Raw genomic sequence first — 18,001 nt, forward strand, 5'->3', positions numbered from 1 at the left:
GGCGGACTCCCAACCACTGCGCCACCAGGGAAGCCCTCTTCTTCACTTTTAATAAGATATATTTTTTATCGGTGATATAAATATTTGAAAACATTCTGTGGAAAAATATTGATACATCAAAATGTTAACAATGTAAAATAGCAAGGAGAGACCACTACACACCTATTAAGTGGTGAGACTGCAAAACACTGACAGCACCGAATGCTGATGAAGATGTAGACACCAGGAACTCTCATCATTACCAGTGGAAATGCAAAAGTTCACTTTGATCCATGGTATTTATCCAAATGAGTTGTAAATATGTCCATACAAAAACCTGAACATGGATGTTTACAGGAGCTTTATTCATAAATGCCAAAAACTTGGAAGCAACCAAGATGCCCTCCTGTGGGTGAATGGATAAATAAACTGTGGTGCATCCAGACAATGGAATATTACTCAGCGCTAAAAAGAAGTGAGCTGTCAAGCCAAAAAAGCCATGAAGGAATGTTAAATGCTTACTGCTTAGTGGAGAAAGTCAATCTGAAAAGGCTGTTTACCCAGCCTTTGGAATCATAGTATGATTCCAAGTATAAGACATTTTGGAAAATATAAAACTATAGACCTTTTCACTAAAGGTCAGGGATTGGCACAAGTTACGGGGATGGAATTCCATAGGTGGAACACAGAGGATTTTTAGGGCAGGAAACCATTCTTATGATGGTATAATGTTGGGTACATGCTATCATGTGTTTGTTAAAACTCACAGAATGTACAACATCGAGAGTGAACCCTAGTGTAACCTATGGACTTGGAGTAAGTACGTTGTGTCAATGTGGGTTCATCCACATTGACACAACAAATGCACCACTTTGGTGGACATTGTTGATAGTGGGGTGGGCTGTGCATGTGTAGGGGCAGTGGGTACATGGGAACTCTGTACTTTCTGCTCAATTTTGCTGTGAACCTAAAACTGCTAAAAAAAAAAAAAAGGTCTGTTGAAAAAAAATGTTACCAATAGCCATCCTTGGGTAAAGAATTACAGGTAATTTTCTTTTTCTTTTGCACTTTTTGCACAGGTTTTCCAAGTTTTGTTGTTGTTATTGTTTGTGTTTTGCTTTTGTCACTAACTGTGAATTTATTAACTATGGAAGTAGGAAAAATATTTTAAAAAGTAAGTATGCTAAATTCAAAACTGTTAGACTTGCTTAATTTTAGGTTTTAATCTCTTAGAGAATAATAGCTACCTAGTACAGAAACTCAAAAAAAAAAGATAATATAAGGAACACTTAAATGGGCAAAAATTAAGCTTTAAATCATTATTTTCAGCTTATGATTTTATAAAAACCATAGAATTTAATTACTGGAGAGAACCTCCATAATTACTGGATATAATTTTCTTTGTAAAAATTTGCTTCTGGTTGCAGTCAGGACCTCTAAAGCTCAGAAGGCACTTGGGTGGGCAATGCTGCCTGCGAGATAAAATGAGAAACATGGTGGGTCCTTGTACTCAAGTGTGAAACAGGTAAGGTGGAGCGAAGAATATAGTTAAGAACATAGTGGTATGGGACTTCCTTGGCAGTCCAGTGGTTAAGACTTCGTGCATCCGATGCAGAGGGTGTAGGTTCGATCTCTGGTTGGGAAACAAAGATCCTGCAAGCAGCATGGTGTGGCCAAAAAAAAAAAAAAAAAGAATATACATATATATATATATATATATATACACACACACACACACACACATATGTGTATATATATGTATATATATACATATATATACACACACATATATAGTGGTAAACATTGGATTATTTAATAATAAAAAAGCCACAGGAACTGAGAGGAAGGCAACCTTCATAATAAGTTAGGATAGTGAGAGGGGCTGGAGGAGACACTGGGATCCTGAGGGATGAGAAGGCTGTGAAGATAAAAGTGGACTTTACTTCAAGAGCATATTATGCACAATTCCCTTATTTTATTGAAGGAGAAACTGAGGCTCCAGAAGGTCCAGGGTCACAGAGCTGATGAATGGTGGAGTCACATCAATGTCAGTTCTGCGTTCTCTTCCAGATCATTACAATGCTTGTCCAGAGACTTGCTCATCAGCTGCATTTCAGTCTCATCAAATGTAATGCAGTTTTTTAGGAAGGAATAAGTATTTCATATATTAGGAAGAATGGCAACTTAAATCTCTATGTTTTAAAAAATGAGTTTTTCAACCTATAGTTCATTCCAGACTACTCTCAGTATTCAGTATCATCTTGTGTTTTCACTTCTGTTTTAGAATCTGAATTTATCCATGATTTGCTTTCTCTAGAATAATGTTTTTCAAACCACAGTTTGTAAGCCATGTAGTCAATTTGGTGGGCTGGAACCACTGTTCATTAAAAAACAAACAAGTAAACAAAAAACAAAACAAAAAACAGTATAGACTAGATCTAAATAGATTAGAATAGAAAATATTAAAATCCATCTAAGATAGTAAATGAAACAATTCTATGAAACTTTTGATTCAGATATGTAATTATGTATGAAGGTGGGTTTGTACTGTGTCTATATGTATAATATATATCCTAGTGATTGTCATGATCAAAAAATTTCATAACCCCTAGCCACAGCAATCAGACAAGAAAAAGAGATAAAAGGAATACAAATTGGAAAGGAAGAAGTAGAACTGTCACTGTTTGCAGATGACATGATACTGTACATAGAAAATCCTAAAGATGCCACCAGAAAACTGGGAGAGCTCATCAAATGAATTTGGTAAAGTTGCAGGATACAAAATTAATATATAGAAATCTGTTGCATTTCTATACACTAACAATGAACTATCAGGAAGAGAAGTTAAGAAAACAATCAAAACAATCTTGAGAAAGAAGAACAGAGCTGGAGGAATTACGCTTCCTTACTTCAGACTATATTACAAAGCTACAGTAATCAAAACAGTATGGTGCTGGCACAAAAACAGATGCAGCGATCAATGGAACACAATAGAGAGCTCAGAAATAAACCCACACACTTATGAACAATTAATCTATGACAAAGAGACAGGAATAAACAATAGAGAAAAGACAGTCTGTTCAATAACTGTTGCTGGGAAAACTGGACAGTTACATGTAAAAGAATGAAATTGAGGGCTTCCCTGTTGGTGCAGTGGTTGAGAGTCCACCTGCTGATGCAGGGGACACGGGTTCGTGCCCTGGTCCGGGAAGATCCCACATGCCGCGGAGCATCTGGGCCCGTGAGCCATGGCCGCTGAGCCTGCGCGTCTGGATCCTGTGCTCCGCAATGGGAGAGGCCACAACAGTGAGAGGCCCGCGTATCACAAAAAAAAAAAAAAAAATGAAATTGAAACATTTTCTCACACTATGTAAAAAAATGAACTCAAAATGGATTAAAGACCTAACTGTAAGACTAGAAACCATAAAACTCCTGTAAAAAACATGGTCAGGAAAGTCTTTGACATAAATGGTAGCAATAGTCTTTTGAGTCTGTCTCCTAAGGCAAAGGAAACAAAAGCAAATACAAACAATGGGACCTAATTAAACTTAAAAGCTTTTGCACAGCAAAGGAAACCATCAACAAAATGAAAAACCTACTGAATGGGAGAAAATATTTGCATATGATATGACTGATAAGGGGTTATTATCCAAAATATATAGACAGCTCATACAGCTCAATATTAAAAAAAACAAACAACCTGATAAAAAAAAAAGTGAGCAGAAAAGTGGGGGAGTGATAAATTGGGAGATTGGGATTGACATATACACCCTACTATATAGAAAATAGGTAACGAATAGGGACCTACTGTATAGCACAGGGAACTCTACTCAACACTCTGTAATGACCTAAATGGGAAAAGAATCTAAAAAAGAATGCATATATGAATATGTATAACTGATTTACTTTGCTGTACAGCAGAAACTGATGCAACATTGTGAATGAACTGTACTCCAATAAAAATTAATTTAAAAAAAGTGGGCAGAAGATCTGAATAGACATTTTTCCAAAGAAGACTTACAGTTGGCCAACAGGCACACAAAAAGATGCTTAACATTGCTAATCACTAGAGAAATGCAAATCAACATCACAATGTGATATCACTTCACACCTGCCAGAATGGCTACCAATCACGTGGAGAAAAGGGAACACTTGCACACTGTTGGTGGGAATGTATACTGGTGTAGTCACTATGGAAAACAGCATGGAGGTTCTTCAAAAAATTAACATATGCCAGGGCTTCCCTGGTGGCACAGTGGTTAAGAATCCACCTGCCAATGCAGGGGACATGGGTTCGAGCCTTGGTCTGGGAGGATCCCACATGCCATGGAGCAACTAAGACCGTGTGCCACAACTACTGAGCCTGTGTTCTAGAGCCCACAAGCCACAACTACTGAGCCTGTTCACCTAGAGCCCATGCGCCACAATGAGAAGCCACAGCAATGAGAAGCCCGTGCGCCACAACGAAGAGTAGCCTCCATTCGCCGCAACTAGAGAAAGTCTGCGTGCAGCAACAAAGACCCAATGCAGCCAAATAAATAAATAAATTTATTTTAAAAAAATTAGCATATGCCTAAAATCACCCAGCTCGTTGTGGGTAAAGCAAGTTCAAACTTGGGCAGCCTGCCTCCTAAGCTGTTATATTGCATCTCAATTACTGGTGGGCTCTTGGTTTCCAAAAATACAATTGTACCTAACACTTATTTGTATTGAGGTATAATTGACATATAATATTATACTAATTTCAAGCGTAAAACATAATGACTTGATATATGTATACATTGTGACATGATCACCAAAGTAACTCTAGCTAACATTATGACCACACAGTTACAATTTTTTTTCTTCTGATGAGGAATTTTTTAATTAAAAAAAATATTTATTTATTAATTTGGCTGCTCCGGGTCTTCATTGTGGCATGCGGGACCTTTCGTTATGGCATGCGAGTTCTTAGTTGTGGCATGTGGGCCATAGTTCCCTGACCAGGGATCGAACCTGGGCCCCCTGCCTTGGGATCATGGAGTCTTAGCCACTGGACCACCAGGGAAGTCCTGTGATGAGAACTTTTAAGATCTACTCTCTTAGCAACTTCTAATATTTGTATATTGCTTTCCTAGGAGTTATTTGGTCCTTACAACACTGCATTACTATATATTATAAATGGCTAAACTGAGCCTTAGAAGATAACTTGCTCAAGGGTTTGAGTGGCCAAACAAGTATTTGAAATGCAAGTCCTCTGCTCAAGTCTTCATGTTGCCTTCCTGCAAAGTTTAGTATGCTTTTGTGATTAGTACAGAATAACTCCACACACACACATACACACACACAATTTTAGTAACAGACTTATCAAGTTATAATTCCGTACCATACAATTCATCCACTTAAAGTGAACAATTCCATAGTTTTTAATATATTCAGAGTTGTCCAATCGTCATTACAATCAATTTGCTCCAAAAAGACGCTCCATACACTTTAGCTATAACTCCTCACCTCCCTAGGCCTAGGGAACTAATATTCTACTTCCTATTTCTATAAATTTGCCTCATCTGGATAATTCACATAAATGGAATCATACAATGTACGGTGTTTTGTGTCTGGCTTACTTCCTTTAGCATCATGTCTTCAAGGTTCACCCATGTGGCAGCCTGTGTCATAACTTCATGCCTTGTTATTGCTGAATAATATTCCATTGTATGGATCTACCAGATTTTGTTTATGCATTCATCAGTTAATGGACATTTGGGTTGTTTCTACCTTTTGGAAGTTATGAATAGTTCTGTTGTGAACATTCACATAATTATTTTTATAAGTACTTTTCTATATAATTAAGTGTAGTTTTTCTTTAAATTATGACACAAAACTTCTTTTTTCCCCAGCTTTCAACTCTCAACTAAAATTCTCCCTGATATCATGTAGGTAACCCAGTGAACATTTTCATGCACAAATGGATTTGAATGAATACAAAATGTGACTAATATATACTACAGTAATTATTAGTCTTGTTAATTAATTATAAAACATCAATAATTTCATAATTAGTAGCAGTATAGAGCTTCCTTAAATTGAACAGCAGGCAGCAATCCAATCTATCGCTGAAATCTATGACAGAGCTTATTTGGAAGTACCTCTACTTAAGCCTTCTAACTAACTATAAAGTCAATGAAGAGAAGTTACTGCAACAGTACATGGTGACAGAAAAGGGATGGTACTGTAAGTTTTCACGGAGTGATTACAGTGTTGCCCTGCATTTGGTAACGGGACATTTCTGTTGTGAAGATACTGACATCGAGAATGTCAATGTAGAACAGTACTGTGTAATACACAGAGTCTTACAAGGATATTTTGTTTTATCAAAAATTGAAAAAATTTGTAATTAAGAAATAAAATGCAGAAAAATAAACGATGTCATTTTGAGAAAGTGGTTTTAAATACATATTGGACATCCTCCAATTTAAATAAAGAGCAGTATATTTATTGCATTTAGCCATAGGCGTGAGGACTACTTGATTGTTTTATTCATAATGAATCTCACTTTCTACTAGACTATGCTAAGTGGCATCTCTATAAAATCAGTCTTTACTGAGAACTTCATGGATAACTTCATTAAAAAGTTCATGTTGACTTACTTCACTCTGTATGACAGGCTCTAGGTCCATCCACCTCGCTACAAAGAGCTCAATTTCGTTTCTTTTTATGGCTGAGTAATAGTCCATTGCATATATGTGCCACATCTTCTTTAACCATTCATCTGTCGATGGACACTTAGGTTGCTTCTATGTCCTGGCAACTGTATAAAGAGTGCTGCGATGGAACATTGTGGTGGGAAGCTGCTGCATAGCACAGGGAGATCAGCTCGGTGCTTTGCGACCACCTAGAGGGGTGGGATAAGGAGGGTGGGAGGGAGACGCAAGAGGGAGGGGTTATGGGCATAAATGTATGCATATAGCTGATTCACTTTGTTATACAGCAGAAACCAACACACCAGTGTTAAGCATTATATTACAATAAAGATGTTAAAAAAAAAAGTTAATGCTGTTCACCATCGTGTTGAACTTTAAAGTGTAACAACACCCGTCTATTTACGAGTAGGCAATCCTGAAATCCGGGTCCACTTTATCCATCCATTTACTCCCCAACATCGTCGGCTGCAGTCCCACCGACGGCCGCCAGGGCGGCCTCCCCGCTCGCCTCCTACGTGGAACCTCGGGACCCGCACAGCCCGTGACGTGCGCCCGGGACATAGGTGTAGACGGCGAACAAAAGCCGAGTCCTGCCGCCCAGGTGGCTCCTTGGTCGCAACTCGCCCGGCCCGACCGGGCCCAGCCCGGCCGGCACCTGCGTTCCCTCCCGCCACGGGGACGGGTCGTCCGCCTCGGAGCCAACGAGGGCAGAGGCCCAGGGGCTGGGACGCGGCGGCCCCGCCGGGGACGGCCCAGCCCTTCCGACAGGCGGGCGACCAGCTCGGGGACCCGCAGCCGCCTCCATCTTGGCCAGCGGAGGCGGGAGCGGCGTCTGGCCCGGGCCCGTCGCGCCGGCCAGGGCCAGGTGCGGAGCCGGCAGCGGGCGCCGTCCCGGCGGCCGGGCGGCGGGGCCCAGCCCGGGCTTCCCGGGACGAGTCGGCGTTGCCCCCAGTTCCCCCCGCGGCCCCGACAAGATGGAGGACGTAGTCTCCTCCCGCAGCCATGACGGGAGCGAGGGACGCCTCCCCACGGGGCTGAGGCGAGGGGAAGCGCTTCCAGCCTTCGGAGCGCGCGGGCCCCCCTGCCGCCGGCCTCCCGGCCCCCGGCTCCCGCCCGCGTCGCCGTAGCCCCTGCCCGCTCGGCCCTCACGGGGCTCCCAGACACTGGACAGGGAGGGCGTGGGGGACATCGAGGCCGTGGCGCTCCTCGGGCGGCGTCGCTCGCGGCCGCTGCAGGGTCAGGCGGTCCGGCTTAGGCCCTCGGGCCGCCCGGCCCCGATAGCTCTCTGCCCCCAGGGGCCGAACCGAGGCGGGTGCGGCGGGCACGGCAGTCAGCGGCCCGACCCTGACGGGCCGGGCCGGAGTGGGGGCGGGGAAGGGGGGAAATGGAGGTGCGGGGGTGTGGCCTACGCCTGAAAGACAGGGCGTCGGACCACCCCCTCGAGGGGGGTCCTGAAGGAAGGCGGACGCAGCCAATGGGCGTGCCCGAGGCCCCTGGCCCGCCCTCCCCGGCCGCCAGTGAGGGCGTCGGGGGCGGGGCTTGCCGGGCCGGGCCGCGCCGCCGCGGCCGCAGCCTCCGCCTACTCACCAGCGCTAAAGCCGGGACTGGACCGAGCGGAGTTGCGCGTGTTGCCGAAGGGGGGGGGGGGTCGGGGGCGGGGAGGTTCGTTCCGCGGAGCCGCAGCCAGAACCGGGTGAGGCTTGTCCCCGCCGAGTCTCCAGCCCAGGGCCGCCGACAGTGGGGGTGGCCGGGAGCGGCGCAGCCTCCGGAGGCGGAGGCGGAGGCGGAGGCGCCGGGAGGCGGAGATGGGTGAGGGCGGCCTCCGGAGCCTCCCACCGACCCGGGACAAGCGCCCCGCGGCGCGGCCGCCGTCGCCGCTAGCGCGTCGGGGCCTCGGGCTGCCGGCGGCTCCGCTGATGTCCCAGGCGCCTTGGCGGGCGGCCCGCGGGCTGCGGGAGTGCGGGCGCGGCCGCGAGGGCCGGGTGAGGCGGCCGCCGGCGGCGGGGGTCGCTCGGGGCCGCCCGGGGCGGGGGCCGGCGGCGGGGGTCGCGGGGGTGGGGTGGGGGTGGGGCGGGGTGGGGGAGGGGCGCCTCCATGGGTGCTCGGGGCCGCGCTCGCACCCTCTCGGCGGCGGCGCGAGGTCCCCAAGTTTGCCGGCGAGGGCTCGGGCCCCCCGCGCCGGTCCCCTTCTCTGCCGACCCGGCCCCGGCGCGCGCGCGGCTCGGCTCCGCACGTATTGTTTGGCCGGGTCTCTAATGGCGGACGGGGAGGCAGCGCTGCCGGTCGCCGACTGCGGGGGGGCAAGTCTCGGGCCCGGGGCAAGAGCTCGGGGTAAATGCGGGGGGTTTCCGCCCCGCGCTGACGCGAGCCGCCCCCCGCCCCTGAGTGGATGCGGGCGCGATGGGGACGGCGCTGGGTGGGCCGATTCGGGGGATAGGATTCCCCGCTGGCGTCGAGGCTGCGCTCGCCCTTCCCCCTCCCCCTCCCGGAGCAGGCCTGCTGCCCTCCGCCTCCTCCCTCCAGGGTTTGCCTTTCACGTGGGTTTTGGTCCCAAATAAAAATTTTACGTCGTTTCGCTCTACTTTACGTAGGAGGGGATTGTTGGTCACGGGCTGGGCAGCAATAATCGAAGGTCCGAACCTCCTTGACCTCTTATTCCCTTCTCTGTCTCCTCCTGGTGGAAAGGGCTTGGTTCTCCCACCTGGTTAGGTGTTCTTGACCCATTTTTCATTTTTCCTCTTACCCAGGACCAGGAGTTGCCTTCATCGCTACCTGGTGCATCCCTGGCAGAACGTGAGGAGGAAAACACCCCCATTGTGAGTCTTTTGCCCCTCATTTGAGGCTCTTAGAGGACGTTGTCAGGTTGTCTGGCCGGAGCGTCTCCGTTGTTTTGAGGGGGAGGAGCTTTCCCCTGGGTGGCAGCTGCCCCCGGGGCGCAGCCTGGGTAATGGCTGGTGAGGCAGCTGGGAGTGGGCGCTGCTGTTTGCACCGCTGCAGACATCTCTCCTGCTGCAATACCAACCTCAGCAACCAGACGACGGGCTCCTGCAGCTGCTCACGTTACCCGGGAGGAGGGGTGGGGGAAGGAGGGCATATTGCTGGCGCCCTCTAGAGTTCCAGGGCGGGAAGTGAAGTTGTTGCGTTTCTGATGCTCGGTGTGCAACCATCTTTAACACTTTCTCTTCCTTTAAATGGAGAATTGATTGAAGGGGTTGGAGGAACAGAAAGACGGATTTAATTCTGTGTGTACGACGTAAAACACAAATTTTGACTCTTGGGGTTCATGAGTTGGTAGATGTCTTTGATGTGTTTGCTTAGGAAAGGGCATGAGGTCCACTCCTCCAGTTCTCTTAGTTTACCAGCTAGTGTGCTGGTGAGACCAGTCCGCTGCTCTGGTTACTCTTAGTCCCCCATATTTTGTGATGCTTAGTCTTCACTCGAGTTGTTCTTGAACGTGTTATCTGAGGGTTATCGTTTATTGCTGGCAGTTTGTTGGTTTTAAGGTAGTCTTGGAATGTGCGAGACACTAAGGTAAACATAACGAGTCGTTTTCCATCAATTGAAATTAGTTACAAAATATCAGTGAATTTTAGCATTCTAGAAAATTGTATCTCTGGAGCCTCCTGACAGTTGGTATTGTAACTTGCAGATCTCTGTCAGAGGTGAGTCATGAGTAATAGTAGCTCATGCTTCAATATTAAGTCCCAAATGGGCCAAAAAATAATTGATGATGAACATACTGATTGCATACTGATTGTGAAGGATGATGTGAGGATGACAACTTGTATGAAACAAACACTAATTGAGGCAGGTGCCGGGCACTTCGATGTATTATTTCCTTTACTCTTGGCAAATAGCCTGCAGGGTAATAAAAATAGCATGTATTGAGCCCTTATTGTATGCTAGCACAATAGTAAGCTAAGCTTTTTTAAAAAGTTAACTATGAAAACTTTCAAATTTATGAGTGATAATAGTATATTGAACCTCTTTGTACCTATCATTTACATTCTATAATTATCAACACATGTCCAGACTAATTTTTAACATGTATTAAGTAATTTAATCCTCGTGAAAACCTAGTGTTTTTATTCCTAATTCGTAGAGGAGGAAACAGAGGCATAGACAGATACCCAGGTAGTAGTAGTATTTGGTAGAGCAAGGATTTGAACTTAACCGGTTTGATTACAGGCCTAAGTTCAGCAACTGTGTTGTCCTGTTTTTTTACATTTTTTATTTATTTTATTTTATTTTGTTTTATTTTTTGGCCACGAGGGGGCGGGGGGTGGAATGTGGGATCTTAGTTCCCCCACCAGGGATTGAACCCATGCCCCCTGCATTGGCAGCTTGGAGTCCTAACCACTGGACTGCCAGGGAAGTCCCATGTGTTGTCCTGTTTTAAAGTATATAATATGCTTGCTTTACAAATTTAGAAATTGAAACTGAAAAAAATTGAAGCTTACAATTTTCTCAGCGTATATTGTTTTCATGGAGAGCAGTGGGTAAACAAATACGAAATGTTTGACTCTTACTGAGTACCTTTTAAAAAAATAGTAGTACCACAGTTATCAATTAGATTATTTGACTGCCTTAAAACTAACAGGGTCTGTTTGAAACAAATAATATATTCTCTTTTTTCAGTGTGTCTGTGCAATTTAGTATCCATAATTGTTTCCTAAATACTATAACTTGAATGACTGTAACTTCTGTAATGAGTTTAAAGCTCTTTTCAAGCATTAGATCATTCAGACATAGTGGATCAAGGATTAGATCTTTCAACTAGATGGGCAGTGCTTATTTTATCACCCCATATTTTCACAAAAGATTTACCTTTCTGAAGTTTTTTTCTTTGTTCTTATTTGTGATGTTGATGGGGAAAGGTCGATTGGTTAAGTAAACATTTGGAGATGAGGACATACAAAATGTATAATCAGGACTTTTCTGTAATGTCAACACATGTATACTAATGAAAACCATGGTTCTTTCTAATACAGTTGATCCTTGAACTACATGGGTTTGAATTGTTGGTCCACTTATACCCAGATTTTTTTCAATAGTACTACACCATCTGCAGGCAGTTGGATCTGCGGATACGGAGGAACTCAGTAATAGGAAGGACCAACTATAAGTTATACATGGATTTTCTTCCTCCCTCCCTCCCTCCCTCCCTCCCTCCCTCCCTCCCTCCCTCCTTCCCTCCTTCCTTCCTTCCTTCCTCTTTCCGTGCATGAGGGATCAAACCTGTGCCCCCTGCAGTGGAAGCTTGGAGTCCTAACTACTGGACCGACAGAGAATTCCCTATACATGGATTTTCAACTGCTACCCCCTGACTCCTCCAGTTTTTGAAGGGATGTAGTTCTTGTTTTCCTTAATGATTTAGCTCAGAATTAAAAATTCTTTTACTTAAGAACACCAACTAATGGTGCTTTAATGCGACAGACAATAAGATGAAGATAAGCTGACAATTTTAAATTGACATTGATTAAATCAAAGTTCTTTATTATACATAAATTTATTGCACACTTAATGTGAGTTAGATGCTTTTAGATGTACTTAAAAGTATTTTGATATTTAAAAATACTTCACATATTTATGGTACTTTTCTTTAATGCATTCTTAAGAGTATGTATTCCTCCCACTGTCCTTTTAAACAGTTGAGGGAAAGAGAGAGTGGTCCCTGCTTTTCCATGTTCTGCTTATATAATCTCATGGGCTGGAGTTCTGTACCTCATGTGGTGGGACATCTCTGAATCACTCAGATGTCCCACAGGTGCTGACAACGAACGTTTCAGACTTTTGTGTGGATATGGAGCTTGACATACCATCTTTGTACAACAGTGTTCATATCCTTAAAAGTTTTATTGTATGTTGCCCTTGTTTGAGGTACAAAAGTGCCTAAACTTAATGCATTTGAGACAAAATGAATCTTCACCTTTAGTCAGATGCTGTGTTATTACTGTGATGGAAACAATGTGTATGAATGCTGGAACTCTATCTTTGTTGTCAAAAGGTGTGGTATAATTAGAAATTTTATATCTGTTTCTAGGCATTCATGTCTATCTGCCCCATTAACAATATTATTCACACATATTATTATATTGAACAACACTTACTCTAGGAGGACTTTGGCTTATTCAACTTGCAGGTGTTTTTTTTAGGCAATGCAAGATGAGCCTAAACCCAAGTGCTTTCTCCCGTCGGATTATCTAACAGTATTTTATGTAGGGCATTTTAAGTTAGGAAACAAGTACACAGAGAGATTGTGTTGATTCCATGCATTTTCCATTTTTTCATTTCAGTTGGTTAATTTTTTTCTGTTTCTGTCAGAGCATAGAGTTGGGATTTTAGAATTGAACAGGACTTCTGAGCTAATTAAATCTCAGAGTTCTTAAGGACAACTCCAGTATGTAAGAACCATAAAGTTGTCACTGAGAAAAGTTGCTTTTAGATAAATCAGTAATTTTGAACTATGGGGCTCTGGGTAACAACTGTAGTTTTTTATTTTTTATTTTGGTTGTTTACCAGCAAGAAAATTGTTTTACGTAGTTGGAATTGCAAATTTTTATATCTGTAACCTGTTTTTTAAACAAGTCACTTTTGTAATCTTAGGTTTCTGTTATTAAAATAGTAATGAGAAGAGAATTATGAAGGCCAGCACTAAACACTTAACTTAGTAACAAGATAAGTTGGTCATCTTGAAGTATGTTAAAAGTTGGATTACAACACATTTGAGCATATCTGTTGTTTTATTGCTTTTTTTTTTTTTTTTTTTTTGCGGTATGCGGGCCTCTCACCGTTGTGGCCTCTCCTGTTGCGGAGCACAGGCTCCGGACGCGCAGGCTCAGCGGCCATGGCTCACGGGCCCAGCCGCTCCGCGGCATGTGGGATCTTCCCGGACCAGGGCACAGAACCCGCGTCCCCTGCATCGGCAGGCGGACTCTCAACCACTGCGCCACCAGGGAAGCCCTATTGCATATTTTTAAATGTATTAATCTTTTGGATCAAGTTTTACACAACACGAAGCACTTTGTAACTGCAGAATAAATTTTTGTGAACTATTGAAAAGTCTAGAGTTAAAATGTGTAGAGAGGTTTGCTAAATTGCTTGCTCACACGACTAGTTTGGGATTTGTTCTTAGTTCTATTTTATTTTTAACTTCGTAGCAGTCCGTTGAAAATTACAAGTAATAAAATTTAAGAAAAATTTGGGGTCTTTAATTTGAAAGAAGGGTATGACTGTTGGGGGTTTTATTTTTACTGATTTGATCAATGTCCCATAAGTGTTAACGTTTACTATTTCAAGAAATGATTTAAGAGTAAACTTTGGATATTAGGATAAATATTTGATAGTCCTGACTTTAAAAAAAACAACAACAAACTTTCACATATTTTTGTTATTAATGTGATCTTGTTTTTATCTTTCTTAAAGTGTTACCAAATTATTGTTAAGAGAATTTCAGCCATTCTCTTTAATATCAATAGGGTGCCAGGGGTCAGATTTCTCTTCCCCAGAGGGTTCTGGATATTTTTCTCTCTATGTTCCTAGTGAATTTGAAGGTCAGATTTGTTTTTGTGAATTTAAAGTATTTTATCCTTAAATTATTAAATATTTTAGTGTGATTCTGATATTAAATTGTGATTTAAGATAAATTTACTAGGAATAGGATTAATTGTTGCAACCTCATTAAAATTTTTGGGAAGGATCTGTTATAGTTCTTGCAATAAACATTTTTTTTCTAACTATACATTTTGATTGGATAAGAAAAATACTTAGGACTTCCCTGGCGGTCCAGTGGTTAAGACTCCGTGCTTCAACTGCAGGGGCTGTGGGTGTGATTCCTGATGGGGGTAAGATCCCACATGCTGTGCAGCACGGCCAAAAAAAGAAAAATACTTTTTAAGTAAATATTTTAAGTAAAATTGTGATGTGCAGTTAGAGGTTTCAGACAGAAGAAAGTTTATAAAATGTGACTAATACAATGAAACAACTTAGTTGTTTTACTTTATAGCAGTGCCATGTATATGTTACTTTTTCTGTAGTAGCCTAGATTCCTTTATTAATTGTAAGAATTTAATCTGAAATTATGGTTTTGTAACTTAAAAACATTAAAGAAACTTTGTAATACTGGAACAGTTTCATAATCATTTGTTTCAAAGAGGTATATCTTTTGCCTAGGAAGAGTGGTGTTTCTTGGACTATTGAGCTGGACCAGACTGAGAATAGTTCAGGGTAATCAGGATACTGTGGAAATCATTTATTCAACAAATTGTGTATCGTATACTATCTATTATATATCAGGTAGTCATAAAAGATGTGATCTGTTAATGTTGGTTAGCAGTTTCTTTGGTGCTAATGCTCATTTGGGGTGGCCTCAATGATTATCAGTTTAGTGAATTTTGTTTCCAGTTCTGTGGAAGTAAAGAAATGTTAGAGTGGAAGTGAAAATTTAGGTTAAATGAAATTTTTATCTTGTCTTTTTGTTTTAGATTTCTATTGGTATTTTTTTCTTTGAAGCTTGTTTTATTTTAATTATTTTAGTTTATTTTGATTATTTCTGGCCCTCATGTGGTATCTGAATTTTTGTATGTCCATGTTTGTATGTTTGTTTTTTTCCCTAAATTCTTTTTTTAAAAAATAATTAATTAATTTCTGGCTGCGCTGGGTCTTCGTTGCTGCACACGGCTTTTCTCTAGTTGGGGCGAGTGGGGGCTACTCTTCATTGCAGAGTACGGGCTCTAGGTGTGTGGGCTTCAGTAGTTGTGTCGTGCGGGCTCAGTAGTTGTGGCTCACGGACTTAGTTGCTCTGCTAGACCAGGATTGAATCTGTGTCCCCTGCATTGGCAGGCGATTCTTAACCACTGCGCCACCAGGGAAGTCCTGTTTGTTTTGAAGTAGTGAAAAATTTGCTCTTGTTTTAATTATATAAATTTGTCGCTTTAAAATTAAACTTGTTTTAGCTTTACAACTTTTATTACTATGAATATTGTCTCACTCTCTATGTTTATTTTTGTATGTCTGTTTTAATACTGTGAAGTCCTGTTTCCAAGAAGTCATTACATTCTATATCTGCGAACAGTTTTTGTTGCCCATCAAAGCTTGTGTTGAAGTTGGTCTTTTTCTTCCATGACACAGGCTCCTGACTGCCACTCTTCCTTGTTGTCTTCATTTCATCCTATCTTCCTCTTGGACTTAAGTGTTCATTTGCCTTTCCTAACTTCCTTTTGCATTAAAAAAAAGAAAAATTACCACACAGTATCTGAAAAAGCATCCTATGTTGTAAGTCTAATTTTGCTGTATTTATATGAGGCGTATCCAGATTTTATTAAACTTTTGAATTTGGTGAGATCATGGAAGAAATTTGCTGAAAATTATCAAATTTCACTTAAAATAAATTTTATTTTATATAAATTATGCCTCAGTAAAACCGTTAAAAACCAGTTTTGCTCCACCATTTACCAATTTGTGGTCTCTGATAAGTCATTTAACCTCTAAGCCTTAATTTACTCATGACAAATAAGTATAGTACTGCCTGCTTTCTTGAGATTGCTGTTAGGTGGGTTAAAAGTAATACAGAGAATGTGATTGGCCAATAGTAGGTGCTCAGTTAACAGCAGCTACAGTTCTTCCCTGTTTATATAGAGCAAACATCATGAATTTGTTGCCACCAGTGGGACAGTAAACTCAGTGAATGCTCATGCGATAGAAGGAATTACGTTCCTGTTCACAGCCTTCTCTCTGACGGCTCCTTCATTAGTCTTTTAAGTGTGCTAACATGCTCTCTCCTCCAGAATCTCTGTACCTTTCCCAAACTTCCTTTTCCTGTACTTTTCCAAAGAAACTCACTGATTTGCACTCTCAACATATACCAAATCTGCTGTTTTGAGGTCACTAGTGACTTAATTTTCAAATCTTAAGTGCCTTTTTTTTGGTCTTAATTCTGTAAGATTTGAAATTTATTATATTCCTTGCAACTCTATTGACTTCTGGGACTTTGAACTTAACATTATCTTATACTTCTGATGATCTCCTTCACTTCCCCTCATTAGATTCAAATATGGAGACCTTTCTGTATCCTTATTTCCTAAGGTACTTAGCCCTCTCTTGTTTTGTTTTGTACTTTGACCTTAGTCCATCTTGTTAGAAAGTGGGAGTTATATTTACAAGGCACTTTCATCCTATTTCTTTCTCCAGTCTACAGCCAGATTAATTTTCCCTAAAGCCCAGTCTGATCACATCACTCACTTCCCAAAATCTTCAGGGATTCTTGCTGGCATGTGAAACAAAATACAAACTTACAAACTAAGCCTGGGCTTTAAAACCCTTAAAAAGAAGAAATCAGTTAGGAAATGCGTAATATGTGATTTTTTTAAGGTAGATTCTCAGTGTTCAGTTTGTGGAGACAGTCATGTACATGAATAACTGTAAACAATGAAGCATAATCGGTGACCTACAGAAATGAGTAGCTGTATGCATATCAGAAAGGGCAGTTCTTAATATTTTGGTTATGAAGATAAAATGTGCCCTTACAATCAAGTAATAAAGAAGCATGTGACATAGAAAGTGTAAGTTCCCCCATAATCCCATGATGATTTTTTCCTGCTCATCATACTAATAATTTTGCATATATATTGTTATCAACAGTCAACATTTTCGATAATTGCTTCCCTATCCTTATGTTGCCAAAGTCTTCAGCTGATTAATGTTTGAATTCTACTAATCAGTGTATTAGAGCAGGTCACAAGCCTCAGTTCTATATGATAGAGGGTAATGTGGTAGCATTAGTTCAGCAGAAGCTTAATGAGCAAGGTGGGAAGAGTGGTGCTGAAACTGAGCCTGTCCTGAAGGCAGGGTCAGATCAGGCAGGAGTCTTATAACGGAAGTAGACTGGAAAGCCACGGAAGAAGCAATTGATGTAGTCTGATTTAATTTTTAAAAAGATCTTTAGATAGTCTGGGGAATATAGTAGGTGATGTCAGTAATCCAACAGAAAAATGGTGATGAATTTCTAGGGCTAGAGGAATGTTAGAAGAGATGGTTAAAAGTGGACAGTTTCAAGATTTATTTTGGAAGTAGGATAGGAATTGGGGATGGCATGGGTGTAGGTGAAGAATGGAGAAGAAATTAAGGCCTCCAGACTTCTGGTATGACTAGCTAGACACATAACATCCCCAAATGGCAGAGACTGGAGGAGGGGTAGATGAAGAGTGAAAGAGCATGCTTGAATAACTAGATGTAGGGAGTAGGCAGTTTGGGGCTTTGAAACATCTTGATTGAGATAAATTAAGGACTCTGGGACATTGAGGTATTATTTAAAATCATGGGAGTGGATGAGATCCCCAAAGGAA

At 42.1% G+C, this 18,001-nt stretch overlaps 3 protein-coding genes across 23 annotated transcripts in view; 1 reads left to right on the top strand and 2 right to left on the bottom strand.

Moving 5' to 3' along the window:
• The window catches only part of ZMYM5 (zinc finger MYM-type containing 5), a 91,242-nt gene extending 83,733 nt beyond the window's left edge, over positions 1–7,509 (bottom strand). The window contains exon 1 of the mRNA XM_060129532.1: positions 6,606–7,509. The gene's annotated coding sequence lies outside the window, so the exon portion shown is untranslated. The remainder of the gene's footprint in view (positions 1–6,605) is intronic.
• Positions 7,510–7,910: 401 nt separating this feature from the next.
• Positions 7,911–9,425, bottom strand: LOC132508983 (collagen alpha-1(III) chain-like). Its single transcript, XM_060129524.1, has 2 exons — positions 9,403–9,425; positions 7,911–9,189 (listed from the first exon to the last, which is right to left on the bottom strand). Exons 1-2 carry the CDS (start codon positions 9,423–9,425, stop codon positions 7,911–7,913), a joined length of 1,302 nt encoding a protein of 433 aa, XP_059985507.1.
• ZMYM2 (zinc finger MYM-type containing 2) overlaps positions 8,931–18,001 on the top strand; it is an 88,467-nt gene continuing 79,396 nt past the window's right edge. For 9 of the 21 annotated variants that reach the window (XR_009536680.1, XR_009536684.1, XR_009536685.1 and 6 more), the window contains exon 1: positions 9,029–9,475. The gene's annotated coding sequence lies outside the window, so the exon portion shown is untranslated. Of the gene's footprint in view, positions 8,991–9,027; positions 9,476–18,001 lie in introns of those variants that run through there. The other 12 variants (XR_009536681.1, XR_009536682.1, XR_009536683.1 and 9 more) reach the window with 5 other exon arrangements.

This window comes from Lagenorhynchus albirostris, chromosome 18 (assembly GCF_949774975.1).
Source record: "Lagenorhynchus albirostris chromosome 18, mLagAlb1.1, whole genome shotgun sequence".
NCBI lineage: Eukaryota > Metazoa > Chordata > Mammalia > Artiodactyla > Delphinidae > Lagenorhynchus > Lagenorhynchus albirostris.